The sequence below is a fragment of the Drosophila eugracilis genome, unplaced genomic scaffold (genome assembly GCF_018153835.1).
Source record: "Drosophila eugracilis isolate 14026-0451.02 unplaced genomic scaffold, ASM1815383v1 contig_2154, whole genome shotgun sequence".
NCBI lineage: Eukaryota > Metazoa > Arthropoda > Insecta > Diptera > Drosophilidae > Drosophila > Drosophila eugracilis.
Window position 1 is genome coordinate 4,969,322 of NW_024573038.1, and position 23,871 is coordinate 4,993,192.

A 23,871-nucleotide genomic window follows, 5' to 3' on the forward strand; every position below is an offset into this window, starting at 1 on the left:
ACTCCCCCTTTAAGAAAAACGGAAACAGAAACGAAATTTGAACCTTCTTCGGAATGCATGTAGGCGCGACTTCTTTTCGATCGTGTGTTTTAAGGCCTGGAGCATATATGTCTATGATATGATATGATATGTACTCGGCGTAACCATTACATACATAGTAGCAAAGCCCAAAGATATTATTATTAACTGATAACAACAACTACTACTACTCAAATTGATATGTTTAGTGGAAAAGACTAAATTGATTTTATGTTTAATATATGTTCGATTAAGAAGCGCATCGAAATGCTTTTAAGACGTATTACACAACCAATTGTAATTATTATGATATTTTCAAGGATTTTAAACAACTTTTATACGTAAACAAAAATCACATAAGAATTAAAAAAAAAACAAAAACCAAATAAAATTATTTCAAAATAAATAAAATGAAAACGTGAGGCGAGGGGCAGCCTGTAAAATATGCAGGGCGGTCAAACCTACAGATATAATTATAAATATTGATGTGCATAAAATAGATTGCCTCTCCTTAGCCCTACAAGTCCTTTTCCTTTGCCCTGACTTGATAAAGTGGGCCAACACAGCTGGCAAGATGAAAGCGAAATGTTGCCCAATATATATACACAAATATATTTCTGTAACTTCTATGATACACAAAGCGCCTGATATGCGCTGCAATAATATCTAAAACGAAAACGGATCAAAAACAAAGTACTTCAATGAGAAATAAAAACGATATTTAAAGAATTCAAAACTCCTTGTTTTAGCGGGTTGCTAAATCGTCGCTGACACTTGCATTACTGGCTTTTGGATGTTTATCGATTATTGACTATTTTTTTTTAAATCAGTAAAAGGTTGAAAAGGGGGAGTCCTGTTCTTTTTAAACCTCTCAATATCAATTTGATTTCCTTTATTAATTTAAAAATATTTTATGAACAAACAACTATTTATTTGAGAACTTTTTTAAATGCTTACTGCTTTCAGAGAACATTTTTATATTAACCACAAACAAATCAGCATTTAAATAAAATCCATTTGCTCTGGTCTTATCGTTAATCGATTTAAGGGGATGCCGTATTTAGAGCCAATGTCTATCGTGAAACAATCTTAGGAGTTGCCATCAACCGTGCCCAGCGTGTATCGATATTGGTGATGCCACATGTAGAACTCCTATCGTTAATCGATATCAGGAGAGGAGATGCCATTTGTCCGAGGCCTATCGGGAGAAAAAAAAAATAATATATAATAATAGAATATTCCACCGTGATAATATTGCCAAGCATTGTTTTCCGCGTCTTTGCCGTCGGTAATTGGGCAACTGCCAGAACGACCAGAAAGCCAACACTTGAAGATCCCCGAATAGCAGGATAATCGGCAGAAGATACGAGACAGGCCAACCACAACGACAACCACATCCGCAGCCAAATCCCAATCCACATCTAATTTCAAGTAAAAACACAGCGAAGAATTCATCGGAATGCCATTGTTCGGGAAATCCCAGAAGTCACCAGTGGAGCTGGTCAAGTCGCTAAAGGAGGCGATTAACGCCCTGGAGGCGGGCGACCGCAAGGTTGAGAAGGCGCAAGAGGACGTCAGCAAGAACCTAGTATCGATCAAGAACATGCTATACGGAAGCAGTGATGCCGAGCCGCCAGCGGACTATGTGGTGGCCCAGCTGTCGCAGGAGCTGTACAACAGCAACCTGCTGCTTCTGCTCATCCAAAACCTGCACCGCATCGACTTCGAGGGTAAGAAGCATGTGGCCCTGATATTCAACAATGTGCTGCGACGCCAAATAGGCACCCGTTCGCCCACCGTAGAGTATATATGCACGAAGCCGGAGATCCTGTTCACTCTGATGGGCGGTTACGAGGATGCGCATCCAGAGATCGCCCTGAACTCTGGCACCATGTTGAGGGAGTGCGCTCGTTACGAGGCCCTGGCCAAGATTATGCTGCACTCCGATGATTTCTTCAAGTTCTTCCGCTACGTGGAGGTGTCAACCTTCGACATTGCCAGCGATGCCTTCTCTACGTTCAAGGAACTGCTCACGCGCCACAAGCTGCTGTGCGCCGAGTTTCTGGACGCTAACTACGACAAGTTCTTTTCGCAGCACTACCAGCGGCTGCTCAACTCAGAAAACTATGTAACGCGGCGTCAGAGCTTGAAGCTGCTTGGTGAACTGCTGCTGGACCGGCACAACTTCACCGTGATGACGCGCTACATCTCCGAGCCCGAAAACCTCAAATTGATGATGAACATGCTCAAGGAGAAGTCACGTAACATCCAGTTCGAGGCGTTTCACGTCTTCAAGGTGTTTGTGGCGAACCCCAACAAGCCGAAGCCTATCCTGGACATCCTGCTGCGCAACCAGACAAAGCTTGTCGACTTTCTGACTAACTTCCACACGGACCGCTCCGAAGACGAGCAGTTTAACGACGAGAAGGCCTATCTGATCAAGCAGATAAAGGAGCTGAAGCCGCTGCCTGAGGCTTAGTTGGGCCTGGACTTCGGCTCCAACTCCAGCTTCAGCGTCCCGGGGGCAACACAACCGTCGCCAGAAGCGATAGATATGGAAGCAGAGCGAGCGATGGTGGGTTAACAGGATGTGAACATGTTTTGTGTGTGGGTTAAAGCAAATATATATTATATATACTATATTTTGTGACGATGATGACTCTACACTTGTGAGTAACTAAACAATAATTTAGACAACAACACTGATGATAATGATAAATAGCGATAAAGCGAATTAGAAAACAACAAAAAGTACGAGTAAATAGCGTAAAGCCGAAAAAACACGAAAGAGAGTTTCGAATTTAACATAGCCACATTTAGACATTCTGGGCCTAGAGATCCACTATCTTACTATACATACATACATATATGTTTTACCATCCGTCTGTCCTCCGCTAATCCCTCTTCTAGACCCAATTTCAATATCTTTTTAAATAGTTGTTGTATTTGAAATTTGAGCGTTTTTGAAACGAGAAATCCCTTTACCCCCAGGACCTGCCACGCGACCTGTGCGCCCTCCCCTCCCAAAAAAAGAAAAAACTGAAGATTCACAATGAGTTTTGACTTAAAAATGTAATTCCACGCAAAATTCATAAAAAAATCTAAAACTAATTACTGCATAATAATAATTCATAGTGATAATTGTCTGTGCGTCCTTTGGCATGGACTCTATTATATATATGTATACCGATATATATAGAATGAGCGAGAGAGAGAGCATTAAACACACACACTACACACATGCATACGTACATAGTTAAAAGGGAAGTAAAACAAACAAAAAAAATAAACATTGCAAGCAACATAATAACTATATGATTATTATAATTTATATTATTCCCAAATTAAAGATAACAGCCAAACTAAGAAGCGCCTTTTTGATGGAGAAAGGGGTCTGCTGAAGGGGGTCATAGCTTTCTTCCCTGAGTCATGTGCAAAAAAAAACGTGCCAGGGCGGCAACCTCACCCAAAAAAACGTCGATCAAGGGCTGGGGAGATGATTCACAGGTGGGAAATGCCACAGAAATCTTCGCAGGTTTAAATCTAATAAATAAATTTGTCTGAGATTATGCTCATTGTGTCTTCAGTATTTCTTCACTTCTATTTATAATAGTTGTAATATGCCAGGACAAGTTTCTTAGATTTTTATGATTTAAGAACTATAAACTACTACTTTTATTTATCGCCTATTAAATACATTCGAGCGTACTTATGCTAACTGGGGATCTGGATCTATCGACGTTTCTTCTTTTCCAGCTTCCGAATCTTGTGCAGCCTTGTCCTTACCGGCTCGCCCTCTCGTTCTGTCACTTCTCCAGACTCCAGGTTGTCTGGGCTATTCTCCATCAACACTGCAGCCGAGATGCATACGAACTGAAACAAAGCGCCCACATATAGTCCGTAACGGATTAGCAGACTGAAGATATCCTCTTCGCCATATTTATCCAACGATGCAGCGGCTGTCATACTCTCCGCGGATGCCGACATCTCCGGTCCGGTATTGTTTATAAACAAATGTAGAGAGGATTGTAAAACAACAACAAGTACAAAAATTGAATATTTTTTGTATTCAGTAGAGATGGACCAGAATACATGCATCCCTGTTGGAAACTATCGATCACATTGAAAAAATACCAACGAAATTTAGAATTTTTAAGTGTCTAAAAGTATGCTACAAAAAGTATCCTTATTTTTTTAATTCTTATCTAACTTTCATATATTTTCAAATATCACAGTTTTTCTTCCTTAAACTAGGTTATTGAATATTAATTTAAATATTCATATTTTTGTTATTATTAAAAGCAAACAATTCTTAGCAATATTGTCTCCCCATAATAGCCAAATCCGCTTATCAGGACCATCTCCGACGCAACTTATCGATAAATTGTTCTAGTCACGGATAAGTCGCTAATTTTTGCATAATATAATATTTAGTATTAGTCAAAACAAGGAAGCAAATTATGTCGTGTTTTCGACTAGCGACTGCCACAGTTTTGACAGGAATCCGTTCTCCCCAAGTGGGAAGCGGGACTGGAACTTTGCGTCTGTTGACCCGTAGTAGGAATCCGGATTTTGCATTTGCTCGCCGGCAATTTGCAGTGGCGGTGGAGAACGGCGGAGCCAAGAAGAAGCCCAATGGAACCTTCAAGTTAGCTATTTTGGGAGCAACAGTAGGTGCGGCCACCGGATCTGTGTACACAATGTACCAACGCTGGACAGACGGAAGTTCGCACAAGGAGCACGAGGAAACGAAGCCCCAGCGACTAAATGGGATTCCGGCGGGTGTTCGGATAACCAAGCGTTATGTTAACCCTAAGGACAATTCTGGCCTCGACATCGTGCTGTTTCAATTCCAGACATGTCCATTTTGCTGCAAGGTTCGTGCCTTCCTCGACTACATGGGCATCTCCTATGCGGTGGTTGAAGTAGACGCTGTTCTGCGGCAGGACATCCGCTGGTCGTCAGTTAAAAAAGTGCCGATGGTGCTCATCCGGCAGCAGGACGGCAAATACGTCCAGATGGTGGATTCCAGTGCCATTGTATCCTTAATAGCCACCTATCTCCAGGACAAGCGAACGGACATTGGCGAACTGGCGCAGTTTTATCCACACACCTCCTTCTTTGACGATGATGGCAAAAAGAAGAACGACATCTTAAACAAATACTTCCTGATGTACCGCGAACACACTCCGAAGGGAGTATCTAAGGAAACAGAGGAGTAAGTTCTTGAGTTATTCATCCCAATTAATAAGAATCTTTTAAATATTTTTTTATATAAGAAATGTAGCTCTGAAAGTTATAATTAGTTAATCAACATTTTTTATTTGGAATAATACTGTACGTTTTTTTTACTTACAGCAAAAAGAATAAACCTATTTTATTACATGCTCTATTCATTTACTTTGCAGGAACGATCGCAAATGGAGAACCTGGGCTGACAGCCATTTGGTGCACCTGATATCGCCGAACTGCTACCAGACCATGGGCGAGTCCCTGGAAACATTTGAGTGGTTCTCTCAAGCTGGAGAGTGGGATGTTCATTTCCCCAAATGGGAGCGCGATCTGATGGTCTACTGCGGTGCCACAGCCATGTGGGCTATTGCCAAGATTCTAAAACGTCGACACGCCCTAAGCGATGACGTCCGGTCGCACATGTACGACGCTTTGGATCAGTGGACAACCGAACTTAAAAAGCGGAATACGAAATTCATGGGCGGTAAACAGCCCAGCTTAGCGGATCTCTCTGTTTTTGGTGTGCTTTCGAGCATGGAGGGTTGTCAGACCTTTAAGGATTGCCTGCAAAACACCAGCATCGGTAAGCCTTAGCATTTCCAAAAGGAATTCCCATATGTTCACTTTCTCGTTTTTTTGTAGGAAAGTGGTTTTATGATGTCAAGGCTTTAGTGGAGAAAAACCGGGGGCAATTGTATAGAGAACGTGTCGAGGGCCTGGCGGCTATATCGTAAAAATAGATTTATCCAAAGATTGTTGAAAATATCCGAACGGTTCATTAAAAGATATCTATCCCAATTTGCGGGCTTTCAACTGATTTTATATTTTTTTAAATATGTTATCAGTCGAACAACCTTTTCATTCAAAACAATTTTTATAATATAACACGAAACCTTCTTAAATATTCAGCTGCAGTCAAAATAATAACAATCTGTTTTACAAAATTGTATTCAGTCAAAATAATAAAAGTAAACTTATATTTATAAAAATATAATATTAAGTTATACAATTTTAGGAATTTGTAGAAATTAGCTGAATATTTTTTTGAGAAATAACGACTGCACATTATTTGTGTGATGAACCATAAATATGTTCTTTTAATAAAGTGACCGAATTCAGTGTAATTCAGTAATAAAAAAATTTAATTGTCTAGAGCTTTAACATGTTTTAATATTTTTGTCTTTTTGATGTTAGTAATTTAAATTTAAATCATTACTGTCTGCACTTAAATACTAATCACCGATATCTATCGATAACTATTCAGAGCAGACTACTTTAATATATTGGCTTTGGCCTCATACGTTCACACTGATTTTGTGATTTTGGTTAGCCCAGAAACTTGCAAATCATTTCGTTCGTTTTTTACTTGGCAAGTTAATTGGTAAATTTGAGCGAAACATGAGCAGATTAGGCTTTGAGCAATTTCCAGAATACCAGGTGCCTGGAGTGAAACACCAGGACTTTTCACCTTACGAGTCTAATGGCGGGTGAGTTTTCGTTTCCGCAATAGAACCCGGTATGGTCGAACGCTTAACTAACCGGGAAACTATTTGTAGCTCCATTGTGGCCATCGCTGGAGACGACTTTGCGGTGATTGCGGCGGACACCCGGTTGAGCAGTGGCTACAACATCCACTCCAGAACTCAGGAAAAGCTCTTTAAGCTATCACCCAATACTGTGCTAGGTTCCACGGGATGCTGGGCAGATACCCTCTCACTGACAGGATCGATGAAAGTGCGCATGCAGAGCTACGAGCATACCCATCTGCGCACTATGACAACAGAGGCTGTTGCCCAGATGCTCTCCATCTCCATGTACAATCGCCGCTTTTTCCCATACTACGTGTCCAACATTCTTGCTGGAATCGACAACGAAGGAGCTGGCGTCGTCTACTCGTATGATCCCATCGGTCACTGTGAGAAGGCCAAATACCGTGCCGGTGGCACTGCGGGCACTCTGCTGCAGCCTGTGCTGGACAATCAGATTGGCCACAAGAACATGAACTTGGCATCTGGCGAGGCGCCCCTTTTGACCAAGGAGAGAGCTGTGAGCGTGGCCTCAGACACCTTCATCTCGGCCGCTGAGCGCGACATCTACACCGGGGATTCTGTGCTGATCAACATTATAACCAAGGACGGCATCGAAGTTAGGACGCTGCAGCTGCGCCAGGATTAGAATGGGTTAAGAATGTGGGCGTCAACTCATTCGGTCCGGGGCATTCAGTGAAAACCAACCAAGCGTTATGAGTTAGTTGGCTTAAAATTTTTGTATTTACTGGAAATAACAATATGAATCGTAATAAACTGGGTCTTTAAGATTTCAAATTTGTGGAGCAGTGTGACCAGTGGATAAATTATTTTTAAGGGGCTCAAATATTTTCAGGGAATTTTAGTCGACAACTTTTCTATTAAATAGGCAAATAAAGATTTTTGTAATTTTATGAAATATAGTTAATACATTAGGGGATGTAAGGTTTACTACAGACTTTCATATTATAATTTTGTCGACTTAATTATAAACATTTTTTGTACTACATTACATAGTTTCTGATTCTCTGCGTTAATTTGATGGCCGGTACTGTATATAAACAAAACCTTTATTTGTGTTTGTGAGAGCATTCAGTTCAATGGCGGGTTCCGCAATTGCTTTGTTGCCGCTTCTTTGTTTGGTACTGACCTTAGAAAACTCACTGATAGCCGCCCAAATGATGTCCTCGCTAGTGAAGCCAGGTGTATTCCGTCACCTGATGTGCCGTAATAACATGTATCCACGAAGCTCTGTCCTCCGGTTCCCGGTGTCGGATGAGCAGGTTTTCTGGACAGAGCCGTATGCAGATTACTGTCCGCCAGTTTATACAGCGCCACACATTGGTGGCCAGGTATGGGCCGATCCCCCCCTACCCAGCGATTCGTTTCGGCCACAATGGAACCAGCTCGATGGCCAAGTAAACCGCAAGTCCTTCCATGGCGCGTATAATGTGCAGGACGGTCTGCCCCTAAATCCGATCGGCCGCACTGGACTTAGTGGACGTGGTTCACTTGGCAGATGGGGTCCAAATCATGCCGCTGACCCTATAGTAACACGATGGAAAAGGAACGACCAGGGAGTCATTGTGGCCAACCCAACAACTGGCAAGTAAGTAGACGCAATCATTATAAGCTGTGTAAAAACCCTGATTTTTCGACAGGAATATTTTACAAATGGTAGCCATTCAGCGTTCAGACAACAAACTTTGGGCCATTCCCGGAGGCATGGTTGATCCCGGTGAGAATGTCAGCGTGACTCTCAAGCGGGAGTTCACCGAAGAGGCGCTTAACTTCACTGACAAGGCCAACATGGTGGAACAGTTTTTCCATGAGGGAGGCGTCCAAGTGTACCAAGGTTATGTTGACGATTTCCGCAACACGGACAACGCTTGGCTGGAAACCACTGCCCTTAATTTTCACGATGAGGACGGAAGTCAAGTTGGCCAATTGGAACTAATGGCCGGTGACGATGCCACCAATGTACGTTGGACCGAGGTCGACTCAGGTCTGAAGCTGCACGCGAATCATGCAGATATTGTCCGAGAAGTGGTTATCCGTCGAAATGCGCACTGGTAGAATCCAGAACCAGCCATAAAAAACTTACTTTTAACCTAAAATGCCACATAAAGACGGCGGTATCAGAAGAGAGTTCTCAACTCACATCCTGACTACTCCAAAAAGTTATAATATAGCATATGCAAATTCACGACAACATTGTATTCCTGTAAAGAAACAACGAAACAGCGATTCAGATAGAACCGTGAAATACATTTTTTGCGATGTCTAATTCTTTATATTTAAACAAAACACAACTTTATTGGTTCGTTTATTTCAGACTATTCAATACATATTCATGTGTCACTGGATGCCTTTATAAATTAGAAAACATTTATCCGCTGTCTTTCGCTTTAGAAAAACTATAACTTCAAATTTTAAATATAACTTTCAGCTGCATAAACTCCAATAGATGAGCCTGGGGAAAAACTATAACTTGAAATTTTAAATATAACATTTTGTGAAAGTTTAACGCCACAGAAGCACAATTGTAGTTCCGAGCTTGATCTTTAAAATATTCCCTCACGTCACCTGCATCAATTCCAATAGATGAGTCTGGGGACGAAGGTCGTAGGAGGATTAGAATTAGGTCAAGCGCATATGTGTGGTGTGCCGGGATATTTAGTGGCATTTGTGAATATGTGTGCTTACAGGGCTTGCACATAATTAAAAATCTCCGGATTTGAGTTCGTTACTGCGTTAAACTTGTCCGGATACTGAGCGCGTATCTCTTTAATGAAAGCAACTGCGCTCTCGGTTGTTTCGGAGTCTGGAATTTGTTTCAGGAAAACCGAGTTAATAGTGATGATCAACATCTGCTCAAGATAGGCCTCAATGTTGGGGCGAGCCTGCAAATAGAGCACGCGGAACGCCTTCTGAACCATGACGTTCTCCTCAAACTCTTCCTTTAACGGCAAATGGTTAAGGAACACGGGAAGGACCTGTCCAAGCGGTACCGCCTGATGATTGGTGACTATCAGGCGCGCAACTGCTCCGCAAATATTGTCCATTGCGGCAGCATTCGATTCAGTGACAATTGCCTCGGAAAGAGCATGCAAGATGACCGGATATGATCTGTGGGTTTTTCAAATGTATATAAGACGCTTCAATACTTTATTCTCTATAGAAGCACTCACTCGAATGACTTTTCTTCAGCAAAAAAGACAAGCTCGCCCAGGGCGAAATATGAGTTTTGACGAGCACTTTGATTAGAGTCCTTGGTACCTGAGATGAACAGTGGGCACAGGGCGTCAAAATAGGTAGCAGAACAACCCTTCAGCGATACGAAGCAGTCAGCCAGAGAGCCATAGATGTAAATCCGGTGCTCTGTCATATCTTGCTTTTTCGCCTTAGCCTGGAAAAAAATTGTTTTCAAATCAATAAAAAAAAAATCCCAAAGTTATACTTCGAATTGAACTCTTAAATATTTTTCTTAGGACTTACCAGCTTTTGGATGTAGAATTGGTAAAGACGCCCGAAGTATAGCGAGAAAGATTCTGGCTGTAGAGTATAGCCAAACATTGGCAAAAGATTGGCAGCATTTTCGATTAGCAACTCCTCGTACTCGCTGTCCTCAGTATCCTCCTCATCGCCGCCGCCGCTTTGTTCAGTAAACTGGCACGCCATTTTGTTGACAAAGATGTCCCTAATACAGCCAAAGATTAAGTCAGCGTGCTCCTGGCTGGTTATGGCCGGGGCCTTAACATCCTTAAAGAGATCGGCGAGTCCCTGAAGCAGGTGAACGACAACCGCCACATCGTCGTCAGTGCGCAACATATGTGCGAACTTTGGAATGGCAATCTCGCAAGCGAGCTTCAAGCCGGCTTCATTTCCCAATTTACTAAGAGCCACGATAAACCCACAGAGGGCATCGGCGCACGCTTTTCGGACATCGTCCTGTGGATGGTCGATCATCTTGTAGACGTTCTCGAACGCCGACTGCAAATACGGTGCAAAAGCAGCTCCCGTATGTTCAGCAAATTCCTTGAGTGCCAAAATAGCCTCCTCCTTCTCGATGACATAATCGTTTTCTACTTGGAACCCGTCCAGATCCTCAGAGTCGTCCTCATCGTCTGTGTGCTCAAGATCGATATCATTACCCGATCCCAAGATCAAATCCCTCTCAGGGCTATCCGACAAATTCGGTAAAACATCCTCCGAAGAAATGACAGACTCCAATATACGATCTATGATTTTGGGGAAAACAGTGGCCATGCTTTCATTGACAACTGATGACAGGGAAGCAATCAAATTATATATGGCCCGCCGAAAATCTGGATCGTCAGGTCCATCTGCCAGCATCATCAGGCAAAAGTTCATTGTGTCATCGGCAAGTGGAATAAAGTTCTCCTTTCCCAAATCGCGACTTAGCGCAGCAAGTGTGTCGATAGCTTGAATGCGTAGTGTTTCCATTTCCGGCGGACACTCCTTTACGAGACAGGCTTGCAGACTGACCATTATTTTGGGGAAATATGGCATCAAGTTCGTTTTAGCTGCACTAGACACCGACGCGATGGACGACAAAGCTAGTTCACGTATGCGCATTGAGTGCTGGGGTTCCAATATTCCAAACAAACTTAAAAAAATACTATTTTTAGTAAAAGAACAAATACATTACATTAGATAAGCCTTACCGATCCATTAGGATGGGCAAATGTGGAACAATATCCTGTTCCAAATTCTCGCAGAAGGTCTCCAGAGCATAGAACATTCGATCCATATGCTTCGGTTCCGGCTGACCCATCTGTAAAGATTTATTTTTAGTGTGATCGTGGAAAGCAATAGTTGTGTTTTCGTGCAGAGTGAAATATGAATTTTCTACAATGACGAACCCTATTCATATAATTATGTTCAAATATGTTATTAAAATAAACATAAACATAATAAAAACAATGCAACAAAGTTTGCGAAATGTAAATGCAATATTAAAATAGAAAGGTTTGACAACCAAAAGTATTCGAATGATTCGAGGTAAATGAAGTGCAATCAAATATCAAAGTGAAATGTAAGAATGATAAAGCACCCTATATTTGGCGAGGACCGATATGCGCTTGATCTGTAACTTGTCTAAGTACATTATGGTATCTTTGGCAGGGACGGAAGCGGTATCGCTCCCGTTGCTGTCATGGCCAGCCTTTAGAAGCAGCACAAACAAACAAATAAATAAAATGTAAAGTACAGAAAGATTCCGAATTGCAAGACATGGCTGCAGTAACTACCTACCTTAAGTTCTACTACCAGCTGGCTTAGATAGTCAAACAGCACGGGCAGAATCTGGGACGCAAACTTTGAAACTGCTGGCTGCAGATACTCAGCGAACTGGCCAAGAGCGAAGAATGCTGCAACGCGCACCATCATAGCGGAGTCAGCAATTCCGGCTTTGATGATGTTAAGCATGATCTCCAGATACTTATGTACGATGGCATCCGAACAGCCCTCGGCAATGACGCCCATGCAAATAAAAGATGAGCGCCGACACATAGGATCCGGGCTCTGCAATGCAGGCTCCAACAGCTGAAGCAGTGGCGGAATGAATTTCTCCGGCGACATGTGAAGAGCCATTAGGTCCATGGTCTGTGTGGCTGTTTTTGCCGGGGTATTGGAACTTTCCGAGGAATAGTAATCATCGTCTAGAAACGATAGCGAAAACAGTTAGCTAACTTAGAAACTATTTATGAAGTATTTACTACCTTCATCGTTGGTGTCCTCGCACATCACTTCAAAAATAACGGCTAAGGTGGGCTCCAGTAGTTTCTGTTTCATGATCACTTTTTTCTTAAGGCGCATTAGGCTGCCCACATAGGATATTACCTGAACGCGAATTGAATCATCGAGCTTCTTGTTTCTCGCTGTAAGTAGGCAAAACTCCAGCAGCTGCTTGACATTACTGGTCAGCAAATGAGGCACATATTCGCAAATACCGTCCATAATATCAAAAGCGCCCATAAACTGGTTACTATCTCCCTTCTCGGCGAACGCTTGCAATGCCTTGAGGATCAGCGGCACCGCCTTAACCACCGTCTGCTCCGCACCACTATGTCCGCTGACGAACGGCAACAGATAGCATGTGCCTACTAGCATATCATACACTGCGAGATTAGCCAGGTCGCCGGACGCCTCGGCGGTTACTAGAACACCCGCAAACAACTGAAAAATGGTCTCCATGTGTAACGCAAACTGGTCGGGAGCAGAATCTGTTAGCTTCGAGAAAATTGAGGCGCCAAGTTCCCTCTCCTTCGGATTGGAACTACTGCAGCGATCGTAGATGAACTTAAGCAATTCTGTCATCCAGGAATCTTCCTTTTCCGCCTCGTGACGCACTAGGTTGCCAATCAACTGGGCTACCGCACTCCTAACGTTTTTTTCTTGTTCGCTGGCGAGGACCTGCAGCATGGTCAATTTAATGCTAAGCGGGGAAGGCAGAGATTAGATAATTATAATTAGTCATAAATAGGTGTCCAAAGATGCTTACGCTTTTTGATGCTCGGCAGGAACCATCTGCCAGTGACGCAGCTTGTTGAACCGCTTCTTGAGGAGTACGGCGGCATACCGACGCACCGGGATCGGTTTGTCCGAAATTACGATCTGAGTGAGACACAAGAAGGTATCGGGATTCTCATAGGCCTTCATCAACTGGGCCGTCGACTAAATAAATGAAAAAAAAAAGCGTATTAAAGCAAAATATTACCCGCATAAACATTTTCCCAATTAGGAAGCAGCGTGGCAGCGTGCTTGTTATAGATATAGACAGTGGAATTCCAACCATTATGAATGAAATTATGATACATGTACATACATATATATTTATTATGTATGTATGTACATATATTCGAAATTTAAGCTATAAAAAAAGGAATGTGTTTAAGAATCATTTTTAATTTTTTTACCTAGTAAAAATTCGTTGCGACCCACTGTGCCATAGTAACATTTGCACGTATAGGAATGTGCACATGCCGATCTAATATGTACATAGCTACTGAATAGTATTTAAGTGGTTTACACGCGGTCAGAACGAACGGCAATCAAAGGAAAGGATGATATATGTAAGATGAAATGTTTCACCAAAGGGCGGAAAGGATAACCTCCTTTTCACCGCCTAATGGACCAAATTCTCGTAATTCTCACCTGGCGAATCCGTTCTGTGTCCGGATCCATAAGTCCATTGATTACGGCCAGCATAGCTTCCTCCATATTAAATGAGTTTCTGTGTAGGTGTCCAGGCCAAAATACAAAATCGGGGATAAATCGAACCAGCCGAAATGGCTTAAGAGGAATTGAGAAGTGGGAAGCCGGGGAGAATTCGCGAAAGTACGACCAGGGATGGAGGATCGTTGGCGTTCCACGTTTTGCTCTTCTTCACTTTTGTATTGCTCTGTATTTCTTGTAATTAAAAAAAAATGTTATTTTAGACTGTTGTTAGTGTTAGACTGTGGCCGTATGAAAGCCTAATGAAATGAATGAAAAAGAATTTGAGTATTTGACATATGAACAGTCAAGTTTTACATAGTCTCCTTGTTCAGCCCTGCACTGTTATCGATTATCGACGTCCATTTTTGAACAAAACGACGCGCCTTTTTTGTTTAAGGGTACGCACTAACTGTAAAAGGAGGCATCGGAATGGACAAAAGCAATGGAAGCCAGGGAAATGGAAGCTACTTAGACCAAAACTCTCTGGGAATTCTTAACATGGACAATCTAAAGGGTAAGCAGGCGAAGCACATTGAAAGCCCGTAATAAACGGGAGTAATTTTGGTTCCATGTAGTCTTTGGTGATTTGTCAAGCTTTAGCAAGAGCGGTAGGAGGAGTGGCTCAGTTCGGGACTCCACCGGCGTCCATGAGCGTCTTCGGGAGGAACGACTACGTGCGTTGGAGACACTGGAGAAGCCCCGGCCCTCTCGCTCTAGTCAAGCAAAGAATGTTGCTATCCAAAGGCGCTCTTCAACAAATATCTCTGAGTTGGTAACAGATGAGACCATCGACTTGAACAGCAGTGGTTCCTTTGCCCTGGTCACGCCCGCTCCCAAGGGCACTAACATTTCGTTTGAACCCGCCGAAATCACGGGGAGATCTACGCTTTGTCAGGCGGGAAAACAGCGCCGCCGAGAAAAACCCTCTCTTTCCGTGGCCGAAATTCTCAAGACCTCTTTCGTGGAGAAGGCCCGCCTGCTGGAGAAAAAGCTGCAAGATGTCAGCCAGTTGGAGGCCAGCTACCATTTGTCACGGGCCAATTCCAGCAGCCTCACAGACTCATTCAGTTGCTCCCGCAGTTTGCCGCGCACAGCGGATATGAGTGACCTTAGTCTCAATGGCGGCGGTGGATTCTCTTTTGGTTCCGCCTCAGTTGCGGCTGAAGGCCAAGACGAGAGTTTCGCTCCTGCCGAACTGATGCAATCCAAATTGGTGCTGGGCGAGATCTCTTGGGCGCAAGAGTTTACCGCCATGCCAACGGCAACTTTGAGCACCCAGGCAATGCAAAAAATAGCCGCACCTCCGCCGACATCCGAAATAGAAACCTCTGTGTCCAAGTAAGTTATATAAATATTGGATTGAAGATAATGGTAAAGCAACAAATGTTTTGTTTACAGCTCCGTATTGGCCGGAGATCCAGATTTCTCTTTGGGTAACTACTTCCAAACACGTTCGGAGAATATCTGGAACATAGTGAATAACGACAGCCCGGATCGATCGCGTCCCACTCAAGCGCTATTGGAACCAGAGGGCAATAAGACACTGAGCTCCGTGGGCGGAAAGACCCCGCAGCCTGACAATAAGACCTACACTAAGGCGGATACCCCAGGAAGCTCTAATCTTGGACGCAACCTAATGCGAAAGATGCAACAAGATCGGATTCAGACGGTGCTAAAAGCGAATAATGGCCAGACGACTAAAGAGCCCAAGCGGTCACCCTCGAACTCTGAAATCTTGAGTCTTTCAGCCATTGACAAGGCTTTAAGGGACATAGATTTGAACTCGGACACATCCACGGTTGAAGTTGTCAACCAACTGTGGGAGCATGGTCGTGGTAACAATTGCGAGGACGAGGAGAACAAGGAAAACCATAGTAGCCATTCCCAAGCTGAGCGAACATTATGCGGTTCTAACAAACTCACGGACACTATGAGTTTTACAGACTCTGTGCTAAACTCCACGGACTTTCGCCATCTACAACAGAGCATATCGCGCAAGCCGCTCAGTCCACTGGCGGACCAGCCGCAAATTACTATAAGCCGTGCGGACACCGATCCTGTAGAGACTGAAGGCGATGCGGATGTCGATGAGTGGCCCTCAACGCCGGTGAAGGAGCCTAATCGCAGAATTAGACGTACTAAGGTTTCCCCAAGAATGGCAAGTCCGGCTAGTAGCGATGGTATACGTCCACTGACCTGTACCGAAGATGAAAACGAAGACGAGGACAAAACGCCGGTGAACAAGAAGAGGGTATCAATCTCCACGGTGGGCCTGGTTTCGCGAAATCCCACCTCCTTAAGCAGTACTCGTTTGGATGGATCCGATCTTGCAATCGCCTCTTCGACTGAACGCGACTTTGGGATTTCCCCGAACCTTGCCAAAAACCTATCACCCTTATCTTCACCCAGAAGCTGCCTCTCTTCTCCGCTGCTGGACAGCACCACCAATTCCGAGCGCCGGCAGCTCATGAGTGGAGTCGTACGAAAGGCTAACTCCTCGCCTGCGGGAAGCGAGGCAAGTTCCACAAGCGGATTCACAACGAATGGAAGACGTGGAACGGGACTAGGATCAAGCTCGGTTACTGCACCGCGAAGCATTTCCCGCTGTTCTAATTCTAGCGAGTTTAGCCACCGTGATGGGAAGTTGCTTCCCTTGAAGGTGACCCATACGAGTCTGTGTTGGGGCAGCACAAAGCTGCGAACAGATGTGCGCAAGTCCATGCAGGTAAAGAATACGGCAGACAAACGCCTTGTCATACGTTTGGGTATTCAAGGGCCTGGTTTCCAAATCGTCGGCGCCGACAGCAACACTATCACTTTGCAGGCTATGGAATGCCGCTCGGTGGTGATTAATTTCTGTCCCACTGTTTGTGGTGCGGCCATTGGAGCCTTGTCCTTCTACGCCCCGGTAGGAGCGCATAACTGCAACCAGCCGGGCCTGGAGATTCCGCTTTATGGCTACGGTGGTAGTGCGTCCATCACCATACAGGGTCTACTAAAAGGACCAGTGGGTGCCAGCTTTCTTACAATTGGAGATGTTTGCGAACTATCTGCCGGTCCTCTTTCGGCCAGTCTTAGGTTCCACAACAAGGGTCCGCTGACTGCCTTTGTAGGCATTTCAGTGGACTCTACAGTGCTTATGAAGTTGCGCCTGAGTGAAGCCTTTGAGGTTCGTCCCAGTCGAATGATTTTGTCGCCAAATAGCGAGGGTAACGTACAGATTCTTTTCCGTCCAAACCGCGAAGATTTGAAAAACATACTGAAAAAGACCGCCCAGGTGCTAACGCTAGCCAACATGCGGATTTTCTGTGGCGACGAGCCCAATCGACAGCGTATGCGAAGTCTGGTGCAGAGGATGAGCAGTCGCCAGCGAGAGAAACTAACCTCGCCGATGCTGGACAGCATATGGGGCGATTTTCCGGAAGAGCAGGCAGTTCGGAATATCGGGCTGCTCAACGAGCCGCCCGAGTTCATCCTGGACTTGGTCACCGTGGTGAGGATCATCGATGTTGCGCTCACCCTTAATCGTGATTTCGATGAATCTTCCGAGAGCTCTCTGATGTTCCTTCCGGAGGCAGATGAAACTGTATTATTCCGAACGATATGTGTGGCGGGTTCGCCTACGCCAACGCAGAGCAACATGTTGGAGCCGGTGGATGAGCTATTAGAAGCGGATACCACCACTATAATGCCCGTCGACCGCAATTGGTTTGTGCTGCCTGTTTCGCTGGAATTCGAAGCCGACGGTACATCCCTCGCAACTTTGTCCGTTACAAACAGCTTTCGGTCCAGGCAGCTTATCGAGGTTAGTTGCACTGTGTCGGACTTGGTGCGGATCAGTCCCACCGAGTGTTACGTTAGACCGGATGGCGGTCGGGCGGAGATCGATGTGCGCCTGATGCGCTGGCCCAGGCGCGATTTGCTAGAGAAGGAGCCACTCATAGTGGTCTCAATGGAGAACGAGCGCGTAAATGTGCCCCTAATCTTTAAGTTTTAAAACTTTTTGTGCCTGCCAATTGAGTTTTTCCAATTTGTTTTAATTTTATTTGTTCCAGAAAAGAAATGGCGTATTGTCACATACTTATAAAATAATGTTTAATAAAGATTATAAATAAAAATAGTTTTTTTTTAACGTTTCAATTTAAAAAAACCTAATTTTACGATAAATAATCGAAAAATGATTGGGGTGGTCACATTTTGTGTAACACAGAAACGGGCACATTAACACAAAGTGCATAATTTCCCTGCATTTACCGATGAAAATGGATGCCGACAGTAGTGGAGCTGTGCACCGAGGTATATATTATTATAGTATATCCGATCTGATCAAGTGCAACTTTTTTGTTGTTTTTTTTCTAGTGCCAAATGTGTGAAAGTGAAATGTAGAATGGGCAATATTTAACGCTGAACGTGAAGACAAAGAAGCTAGGACAATTGGACTCTCAACTCCGCATTATGTGGACTCCAAAGAGGCACCACAAGCTACAGAGTGACTGGATTGACTAACCCTACTCTTTCTACATAGATTCTTTTGGCTCCAGATCGCAATCCCGGCGCGAAAGGGAAAACTATGATCGACCAAGGGAGAGGAATCAAAAAAGGGAGGAGCCTAAGGTTCCGTATTTTGCAGATGAGGCACGGGAAAAGGATAGAGTGAGAAGGCTGCGACAAAGATCTCCAAGATCCACCAGACGTACCCGCTCCAGATCCCACTCCTCTGAGCGGGGAAGCAGACACAGAAGGCATCGCCACCGCTCAAGGAGTCGGAATCACAGCCGGAGTCGCAGCAGCGAACGGAGACATCGCCAAAGGACTCCTCATCGGTACAACCCGCCGCCAAAGATCATAAACTACTATGTCCAAGTGCCAGCTCAGGAATTCTATGTTAGTAGATTTATCTTTTTTATGACTTAACAGGGATAGCAATATTTTGATCAAATTCGAACGTTTTTTGCAGGGGACGTATGGAGCATATGCCATAAGGCCTCCACCAAGATATGGTTATCAGCGACCGTCTCACCCTCTTCCTTTCCCATCTGCCACTTACAGATTCCGACATCGCCCACCATACATGGGAGCTCCTCGATTTAGCTACAGAAACGAGTGGCAACCACCACATTAGACATACACCATTCGACATAATTACAAATTTATTTACATTCGTGTGTTTTGTACATTAAAATAATAAATATATATATTTGAAACTAAAGGAGGAGAACATAAAATATTGCAAACGGAGAAAGTTGATTAAATCATGAGCAAATGCAGCGAAGACGGTGGCAACAAAAGTCACACGAGTAAGGAGAGGAAATTACTTAATCCTAGGAGGGATAACCATATAATTACGACTTTATACATGCACATTTACACATACACACATGGTTTTGGGAAACTAACACTAGCGACTCTCTCCTAATTACGATATTTACGCTTTGTCAATAAATTATAAAAATAGATCATTTGTTGTGGCATTATACTAAAACAGTGGTTAGAGCTCGACCCGCGGACGAAACTGCAGCCGGAGCGGAGGATCTCGAAAGCGCCAGCGTGTCACATAGACGAACTTCAGCGTGTGATCCTTGCCGAGCAGCTCCTCGTTGCACAGAATGTCGATCTAAAAGATTATATATGAAAACATTTTTTCCATTTTAAATACACCTGATCTTGTTTTCACTTAAGTGAGAGCATTTCAACAACGTGTGGAGTCATTTAAGTGAAAACCCGAAGCATATTAGATATAAAAGTTAAGCCCACCTCTCGGTACTTTTCAATCCCGTTGAGGATCTTCTTGGCCACCAGCTTTTTGAGGTGCGTTATCGTCGCCTGCGAACTGCAGCGGATAAATCGCCTCTGCAGGTTTTTGAAGTTATTGCTAATGCACTCCAGGCACACGTTCACCTGCTCGTCCAGGCGATGGAAGTCAGACTCGGCGTGGGCGTCCATCACTTTTTCGTTGTCATCCTCATGGTTTTGCGTGATATCCTTCGGACATGGCATGTTCCTGCTCTTATAGAAGTCCCGCTCCCGGCGCGATTCATCTATAATATTAACGGTATGGGGTATTAGATTGGGAAAAATAAACCCTGGAACTGGGCTAACCTTCTTGTAGTTTCGGCACCAGTTTGTACACAATGTCCTGCATGGTGCGATCGAAGCTGATGTATTGCAGGGGATGGGACTGGTGGATGATGTTGTCGCAGGTGGGGCAGGTCTTTTTTTCCTCCAGGTGCTTCACCAAGCAACTTTTGCAAACTAAAAAAGCAATATTAGCGTTATTAGTCAGTTGGTACTCCGTGCTGAAAGGACTTACATGTGTGCAGACACTCCGTCACTGTGGTAGCATCGATGAAGTAGCCCCCGCATATCTTGCACGTAATGTGCGGATTGATCGTCTTCAGCTTCACGCGCCGCTCCATGATGGACCCCTGATTTTATGCGTTACTATATTCTATTAATCCCTATTTTGCAGCGGACCGATGGCTTGCCCTGCTGCTAATTTTCCGATCTCCCACTCCCGGGCGGAAAACAATAAAAAATACGGCCGCGCTGGCTTCCAATTAAGTGGAATGCTCGCGCACGGTTAAACAGGCACTCGGCATTGTGGCCAGAGGTTTCGGGTCGCGGATTGTTTCTTTTTTGAGTGTAATTTGAAACAAATAAAATAGAAATCACGACTAAACGTGTCGATTTGTGTGTACGTGTGAGTTAGGGATGGGCGATAGTTGCGTACCTGTTACTTTTCGCGATGAATAGACAGTGACTTGTCACGGCTTTGACGAATGTCGCGATCTTTTACTATTGCATATAAATGTGAATAAAAATGCTAACTTCTAGCTGGCGGTTTCAAGATTCTACGTCGACCTTATCAATCATTTTATGCCGATAACTTAAAGTATTTGAATCACAACTATCGACAGCATTGCAAGTACAAATGTGTGGGTGAACTATGTCACTTATTAAAAGTCTAGTGACATCGTTTTCCTTGGCCGGTCGCAACTATCGTGTCGTTTCGTGCGTGGGTGAGCACAGTTAGAGAAGGCCCATAGGTGGTGGTCATACTTAGAAACAAATATTAGGTATTTAAAAAAATAATATTGTATGTTTTTAAAAATAAAATAAAAAATCTGATCCGTATTGAACAATTATAAAAAATCTGTCCTAATCTATTAATTTCCATTAGTCTGTACTGTATTTACAACTTCATGCTCCTCCCGTGGTGTCAATATCTGGGTCCTTCCTGTTTTTTTTTTGTTCTGCAACAAATTCTCCAGTGTTTATGTATTATTTGTATCACACTTTGCTTTGTGTAAGGTTACTTGACGATAATTCTAACAATTTTGGGATAACCGATCCTCTAAATTTAATTTCATTATAGTTTTTCGAAAATCTTGAGTTAAATCTTCACCCCAACCCATTTCGTCCAATTGCAGCAATAAACGCAGCGAAACTAACTAAACAACTTTGAGAATTGCACATCGAAGTATAGTTCAAGAAAGAATCGCGGATAAATGTTGAATTCAGAAATATAAGTCAATCATGAGAATTGTACGAATAACTTATGTGCGTAAAAAAATAATTATTTGTGTATTATTATTATGAAGTATTTAAGTTAAGACCTGTTAATTTAATGTTTCAATTATATGCTCGAAATGTATAATTTCATTTAAGATATTACATTTTAATTTCCGTTACATGCATATTTCTCGAGATATTTAAGAATAAGCTTTCCACTCTTGATCGGCTGTTTATGTACATATATAAATATATATATACATAGATGTTTGGCAGATTAAATAGATTTATATTTATCTCTGTATGAATTAACAAATATTTACGTAAATACGTTTTACCTTTTCACAGTTCATGGAATATATAAAGAATATAAATAACCTAAGCAAGGCAACAATAAATTTCTATATTTGATAATATTTAATGAATTAGTATATGTAGAGTATTTGATAATTTAAATCAAATCGAATTATCAGATGTTTTTTTTGAGTATGTACTCGGCGTATTGTGGTTCATATTTGTCAATATAGTGCTGAACAAATTGACACTTGATAATAATGAAGTATCCATTCAGTAGTGCATATTCTAGTGCAGCCTTTGCCAATATTTTTCCTATGCCGTGTCCTCCCAACGCCTTCGGAACTTTGGTACTTTTAATTGTCATCACACCTGCATCCACGGAAAATAGTAACTCGGCTCGATTTTCGGCAATGTCAATGTAGAAGCTGTCTCTGTTATGACGAATAACAATATGGGTTCCAAAGCATCTCTTCTGTGAATAATCATTTGGAAGTTTTAACGGTGGCCTATTGATCAGTCCATTACTATTGGGAATAGTGTAGATTTTTGAACAAATTGAAAATGTTCGGCGACCAGCATACAATAACACAGAAGGAAGCAATTTGGAAAACATTTCTAATTTTGAAGAGTGATTTATTAAAAAAAATTCATTTTGTCAATTTTCCGAGTGACCAGGTAATACTTTTGAAAATATATATATTGAATTAAATTTGTATATCGAATTAGTTGTCGTAAAACCTTAAATGTTTCCTAGTAGTTCTCCCTTTCCATATTATAAAATATCGAAGATAAGATGCTAAGGATTAAATGTTGACTAAACAATAAATTTTAAGATTTTTTGAATTTACAACTATATCTTGAACATATTAACATATTTTGAAATATGAAGTAATATTCAAAATAATTCAAAAGAACTTACATTTTAAGTTTAAAAATTTTGAATACTTCGATTAGTCGCTTTGTTGTTACATTTTTTATATTTGGCTTATTTTGCGTTTAAATGAAAAATTTTTTTTTTTTATTTGGTGTGACCGTTTTGCTTAGTTCTGGGAACCCTATCGCCAGCAGGAATCAGCTGTTGCTGTGCTAATGTTTTTGTTGTGTGCTTTCCTTGAGGCGTAGTTTTTGTTTATTGATAACTACATTACTCATAGATAAACCGGGAAAATGGCGCTGGTGGATCATGATTCTTGGGATATTGAGTATGAGGGTTGCGAGCGACTGCGCCACCAGCTGCTGGTGCACCTCAATCAGCGTCAACAGCCTAGTACGAGGGCTAGCCAGTATGTCCAATTGACGAGCAGCATAAAGTCAGGACTGGAGCAGTTGGCCAAGGACATGAAGCATTTAAAGGTTGTGCTGGACAACGCTATTACCTGGGAAACGAGCCCGGAGGAAGAGCTGCAGCAAAGGCGTATCGATTATGACCGACTCAACTCGCAGCTGCGTGAGATCCGCGAGAAATTCGCCAATAGCACGCGCTCGAATGACCAGACCACCACCGCTTCTGGATCTGCTTGGCAGGATCAAGACCTAGTTCCGAGTCAAAGCAGTTCTTCCACCGCATTGGATGTGGAGGCCTTGAAGCAGCGAAAGATTGAGATGCTAGAACAACAGAACCAAGGTCTGGAAGTTCTATCAGCCACATTATCTAGGCAACGACAACTGGCCACCCAACTGGGCAACGAAGTGGAGGACCAGAACAGTATGTATTCCCCCATGAATACTATGCCATAATCATCCCTTTTACTTTGCAGACATCCTGGATAATCTGGCCAATGCTATGGATCGCGTGGAGACGGGAGTGCAGAGAGAAACCCAAAGTATTGGACAGGTCAACCGCCGGGATAGCACCTGGGGCTACTGGCTGGTCATCATCGCATTGTTTGTGGCCATAATCATCGTGGTTTTCGTTTAGTGATGTATTCCAGTTGTTACGCTACTGCTTTATATTTATGACCTGCGTGGAGGAATGTCTATCTGTCGTTAATCCAAAGTTTCATTATTTATGTATACACGAATTAAAGTAGGATTTATAAGTATC

General features: G+C 43.0%; 11 protein-coding genes across 14 annotated transcripts; 7 read left to right on the forward strand and 4 right to left on the reverse strand.

The window, feature by feature from the left end:
• The first annotated feature begins 1,162 nt into the window (after window positions 1-1,162).
• On the forward strand, window positions 1,163-3,384 carry LOC108114222 (protein Mo25). The gene has a single exon (XM_017225075.2). The coding sequence runs from the start codon at window positions 1,478-1,480 to the stop codon at window positions 2,495-2,497; it is 1,020 nt and encodes a 339-aa protein (XP_017080564.1). The 5' UTR covers window positions 1,163-1,477; the 3' UTR covers window positions 2,498-3,384.
• A 216-nt stretch (window positions 3,385-3,600) lies between these two features.
• LOC108114223 (protein anon-73B1) lies at window positions 3,601-4,161 on the reverse strand. The gene has a single exon (XM_017225076.2). The coding sequence runs from the start codon at window positions 4,114-4,116 to the stop codon at window positions 3,751-3,753; it is 366 nt and encodes a 121-aa protein (XP_017080565.1). The 5' UTR covers window positions 4,117-4,161; the 3' UTR covers window positions 3,601-3,750.
• Window positions 4,162-4,393: 232 nt separating this feature from the next.
• Window positions 4,394-6,067, forward strand: LOC108114221 (prostaglandin E synthase 2). Its single transcript, XM_017225074.1, has 3 exons — window positions 4,394-5,236; window positions 5,427-5,833; window positions 5,893-6,067. The coding sequence occupies exons 1-3, from the start codon at window positions 4,479-4,481 to the stop codon at window positions 5,982-5,984; spliced, it is 1,257 nt and encodes a 418-aa protein (XP_017080563.1). The 5' UTR covers window positions 4,394-4,478; the 3' UTR covers window positions 5,985-6,067.
• A 474-nt stretch (window positions 6,068-6,541) lies between these two features.
• LOC108114375 (proteasome subunit beta type-1) lies at window positions 6,542-7,574 on the forward strand. Its single transcript, XM_017225327.1, has 2 exons — window positions 6,542-6,737; window positions 6,807-7,574. Exons 1-2 carry the CDS (start codon window positions 6,649-6,651, stop codon window positions 7,423-7,425), a joined length of 708 nt encoding a protein of 235 aa, XP_017080816.1. The 5' UTR covers window positions 6,542-6,648; the 3' UTR covers window positions 7,426-7,574.
• A 108-nt stretch (window positions 7,575-7,682) lies between these two features.
• Window positions 7,683-9,063, forward strand: LOC108114374 (ADP-ribose pyrophosphatase, mitochondrial). The gene is made up of 2 exons (XM_017225326.1): window positions 7,683-8,385; window positions 8,438-9,063. The coding sequence occupies exons 1-2, from the start codon at window positions 7,877-7,879 to the stop codon at window positions 8,850-8,852; spliced, it is 924 nt and encodes a 307-aa protein (XP_017080815.1). The 5' UTR covers window positions 7,683-7,876; the 3' UTR covers window positions 8,853-9,063.
• A 26-nt stretch (window positions 9,064-9,089) lies between these two features.
• LOC108114373 (importin-4-like) lies at window positions 9,090-14,265 on the reverse strand. 2 transcript variants are annotated; one of them, XM_041818156.1, is made up of 9 exons: window positions 13,956-14,265; window positions 13,303-13,475; window positions 12,521-13,236; window positions 12,054-12,460; window positions 11,465-11,574; window positions 10,275-11,406; window positions 9,968-10,185; window positions 9,483-9,905; window positions 9,090-9,386 (listed from the first exon to the last, which is right to left on the reverse strand). In XM_041818156.1, the coding sequence occupies exons 1-9, from the start codon at window positions 14,019-14,021 to the stop codon at window positions 9,368-9,370; spliced, it is 3,264 nt and encodes a 1,087-aa protein (XP_041674090.1). In that variant the 5' UTR covers window positions 14,022-14,265; the 3' UTR covers window positions 9,090-9,367. The 2 variants fall into 2 exon arrangements, with proteins under 2 accessions (XP_041674090.1, XP_017080814.2); XM_017225325.2 differs by having other exon boundaries at window positions 9,090-9,905.
• Window positions 14,266-14,396: 131 nt separating this feature from the next.
• Window positions 14,397-18,136, forward strand: LOC108114372. Its single transcript, XM_017225324.2, has 3 exons — window positions 14,397-14,532; window positions 14,594-15,356; window positions 15,417-18,136. Exons 1-3 carry the CDS (start codon window positions 14,448-14,450, stop codon window positions 18,013-18,015), a joined length of 3,447 nt encoding a protein of 1,148 aa, XP_017080813.1. The 5' UTR covers window positions 14,397-14,447; the 3' UTR covers window positions 18,016-18,136.
• Window positions 18,137-18,225: 89 nt separating this feature from the next.
• On the forward strand, window positions 18,226-19,474 carry LOC108114496 (female-specific protein transformer). Of its 2 annotated transcripts, XM_017225516.1 has the most exons (3): window positions 18,232-18,314; window positions 18,544-18,902; window positions 18,976-19,474. In XM_017225516.1, exons 1-3 carry the CDS (start codon window positions 18,275-18,277, stop codon window positions 19,138-19,140), a joined length of 564 nt encoding a protein of 187 aa, XP_017081005.1. In that variant the 5' UTR covers window positions 18,232-18,274; the 3' UTR covers window positions 19,141-19,474. The 2 variants fall into 2 exon arrangements, 1 of the variants encoding a protein (XP_017081005.1); XR_001772753.1 differs by lacking the exon at window positions 18,976-19,474 and having other exon boundaries at window positions 18,226-18,314; window positions 18,378-18,650.
• Window positions 19,191-20,741, reverse strand: LOC108114495 (polycomb group RING finger protein 3). Its single transcript, XM_017225515.1, has 4 exons — window positions 20,329-20,741; window positions 20,118-20,270; window positions 19,773-20,056; window positions 19,191-19,632 (listed from the first exon to the last, which is right to left on the reverse strand). Exons 1-4 carry the CDS (start codon window positions 20,432-20,434, stop codon window positions 19,507-19,509), a joined length of 669 nt encoding a protein of 222 aa, XP_017081004.1. The 5' UTR covers window positions 20,435-20,741; the 3' UTR covers window positions 19,191-19,506.
• Window positions 20,742-21,064: 323 nt separating this feature from the next.
• On the forward strand, window positions 21,065-23,869 carry LOC108114494 (syntaxin-8). Of its 2 annotated transcripts, XM_017225513.2 has the most exons (3): window positions 21,065-21,094; window positions 22,982-23,532; window positions 23,585-23,869. In XM_017225513.2, exons 2-3 carry the CDS (start codon window positions 22,995-22,997, stop codon window positions 23,743-23,745), a joined length of 699 nt encoding a protein of 232 aa, XP_017081002.1. In that variant the 5' UTR covers window positions 21,065-21,094; window positions 22,982-22,994; the 3' UTR covers window positions 23,746-23,869. The 2 variants fall into 2 exon arrangements, with proteins under 2 accessions (XP_017081002.1, XP_017081001.1); XM_017225512.2 differs by lacking the exon at window positions 21,065-21,094 and having other exon boundaries at window positions 22,881-23,532.
• Window positions 21,642-22,501, reverse strand: LOC108114497 (protein NATD1). The gene has a single exon (XM_017225517.1). It carries the CDS (start codon window positions 22,438-22,440, stop codon window positions 22,000-22,002), a length of 441 nt encoding a protein of 146 aa, XP_017081006.1. The 5' UTR covers window positions 22,441-22,501; the 3' UTR covers window positions 21,642-21,999.
• Window positions 23,870-23,871: the final 2 nt, after the last annotated feature.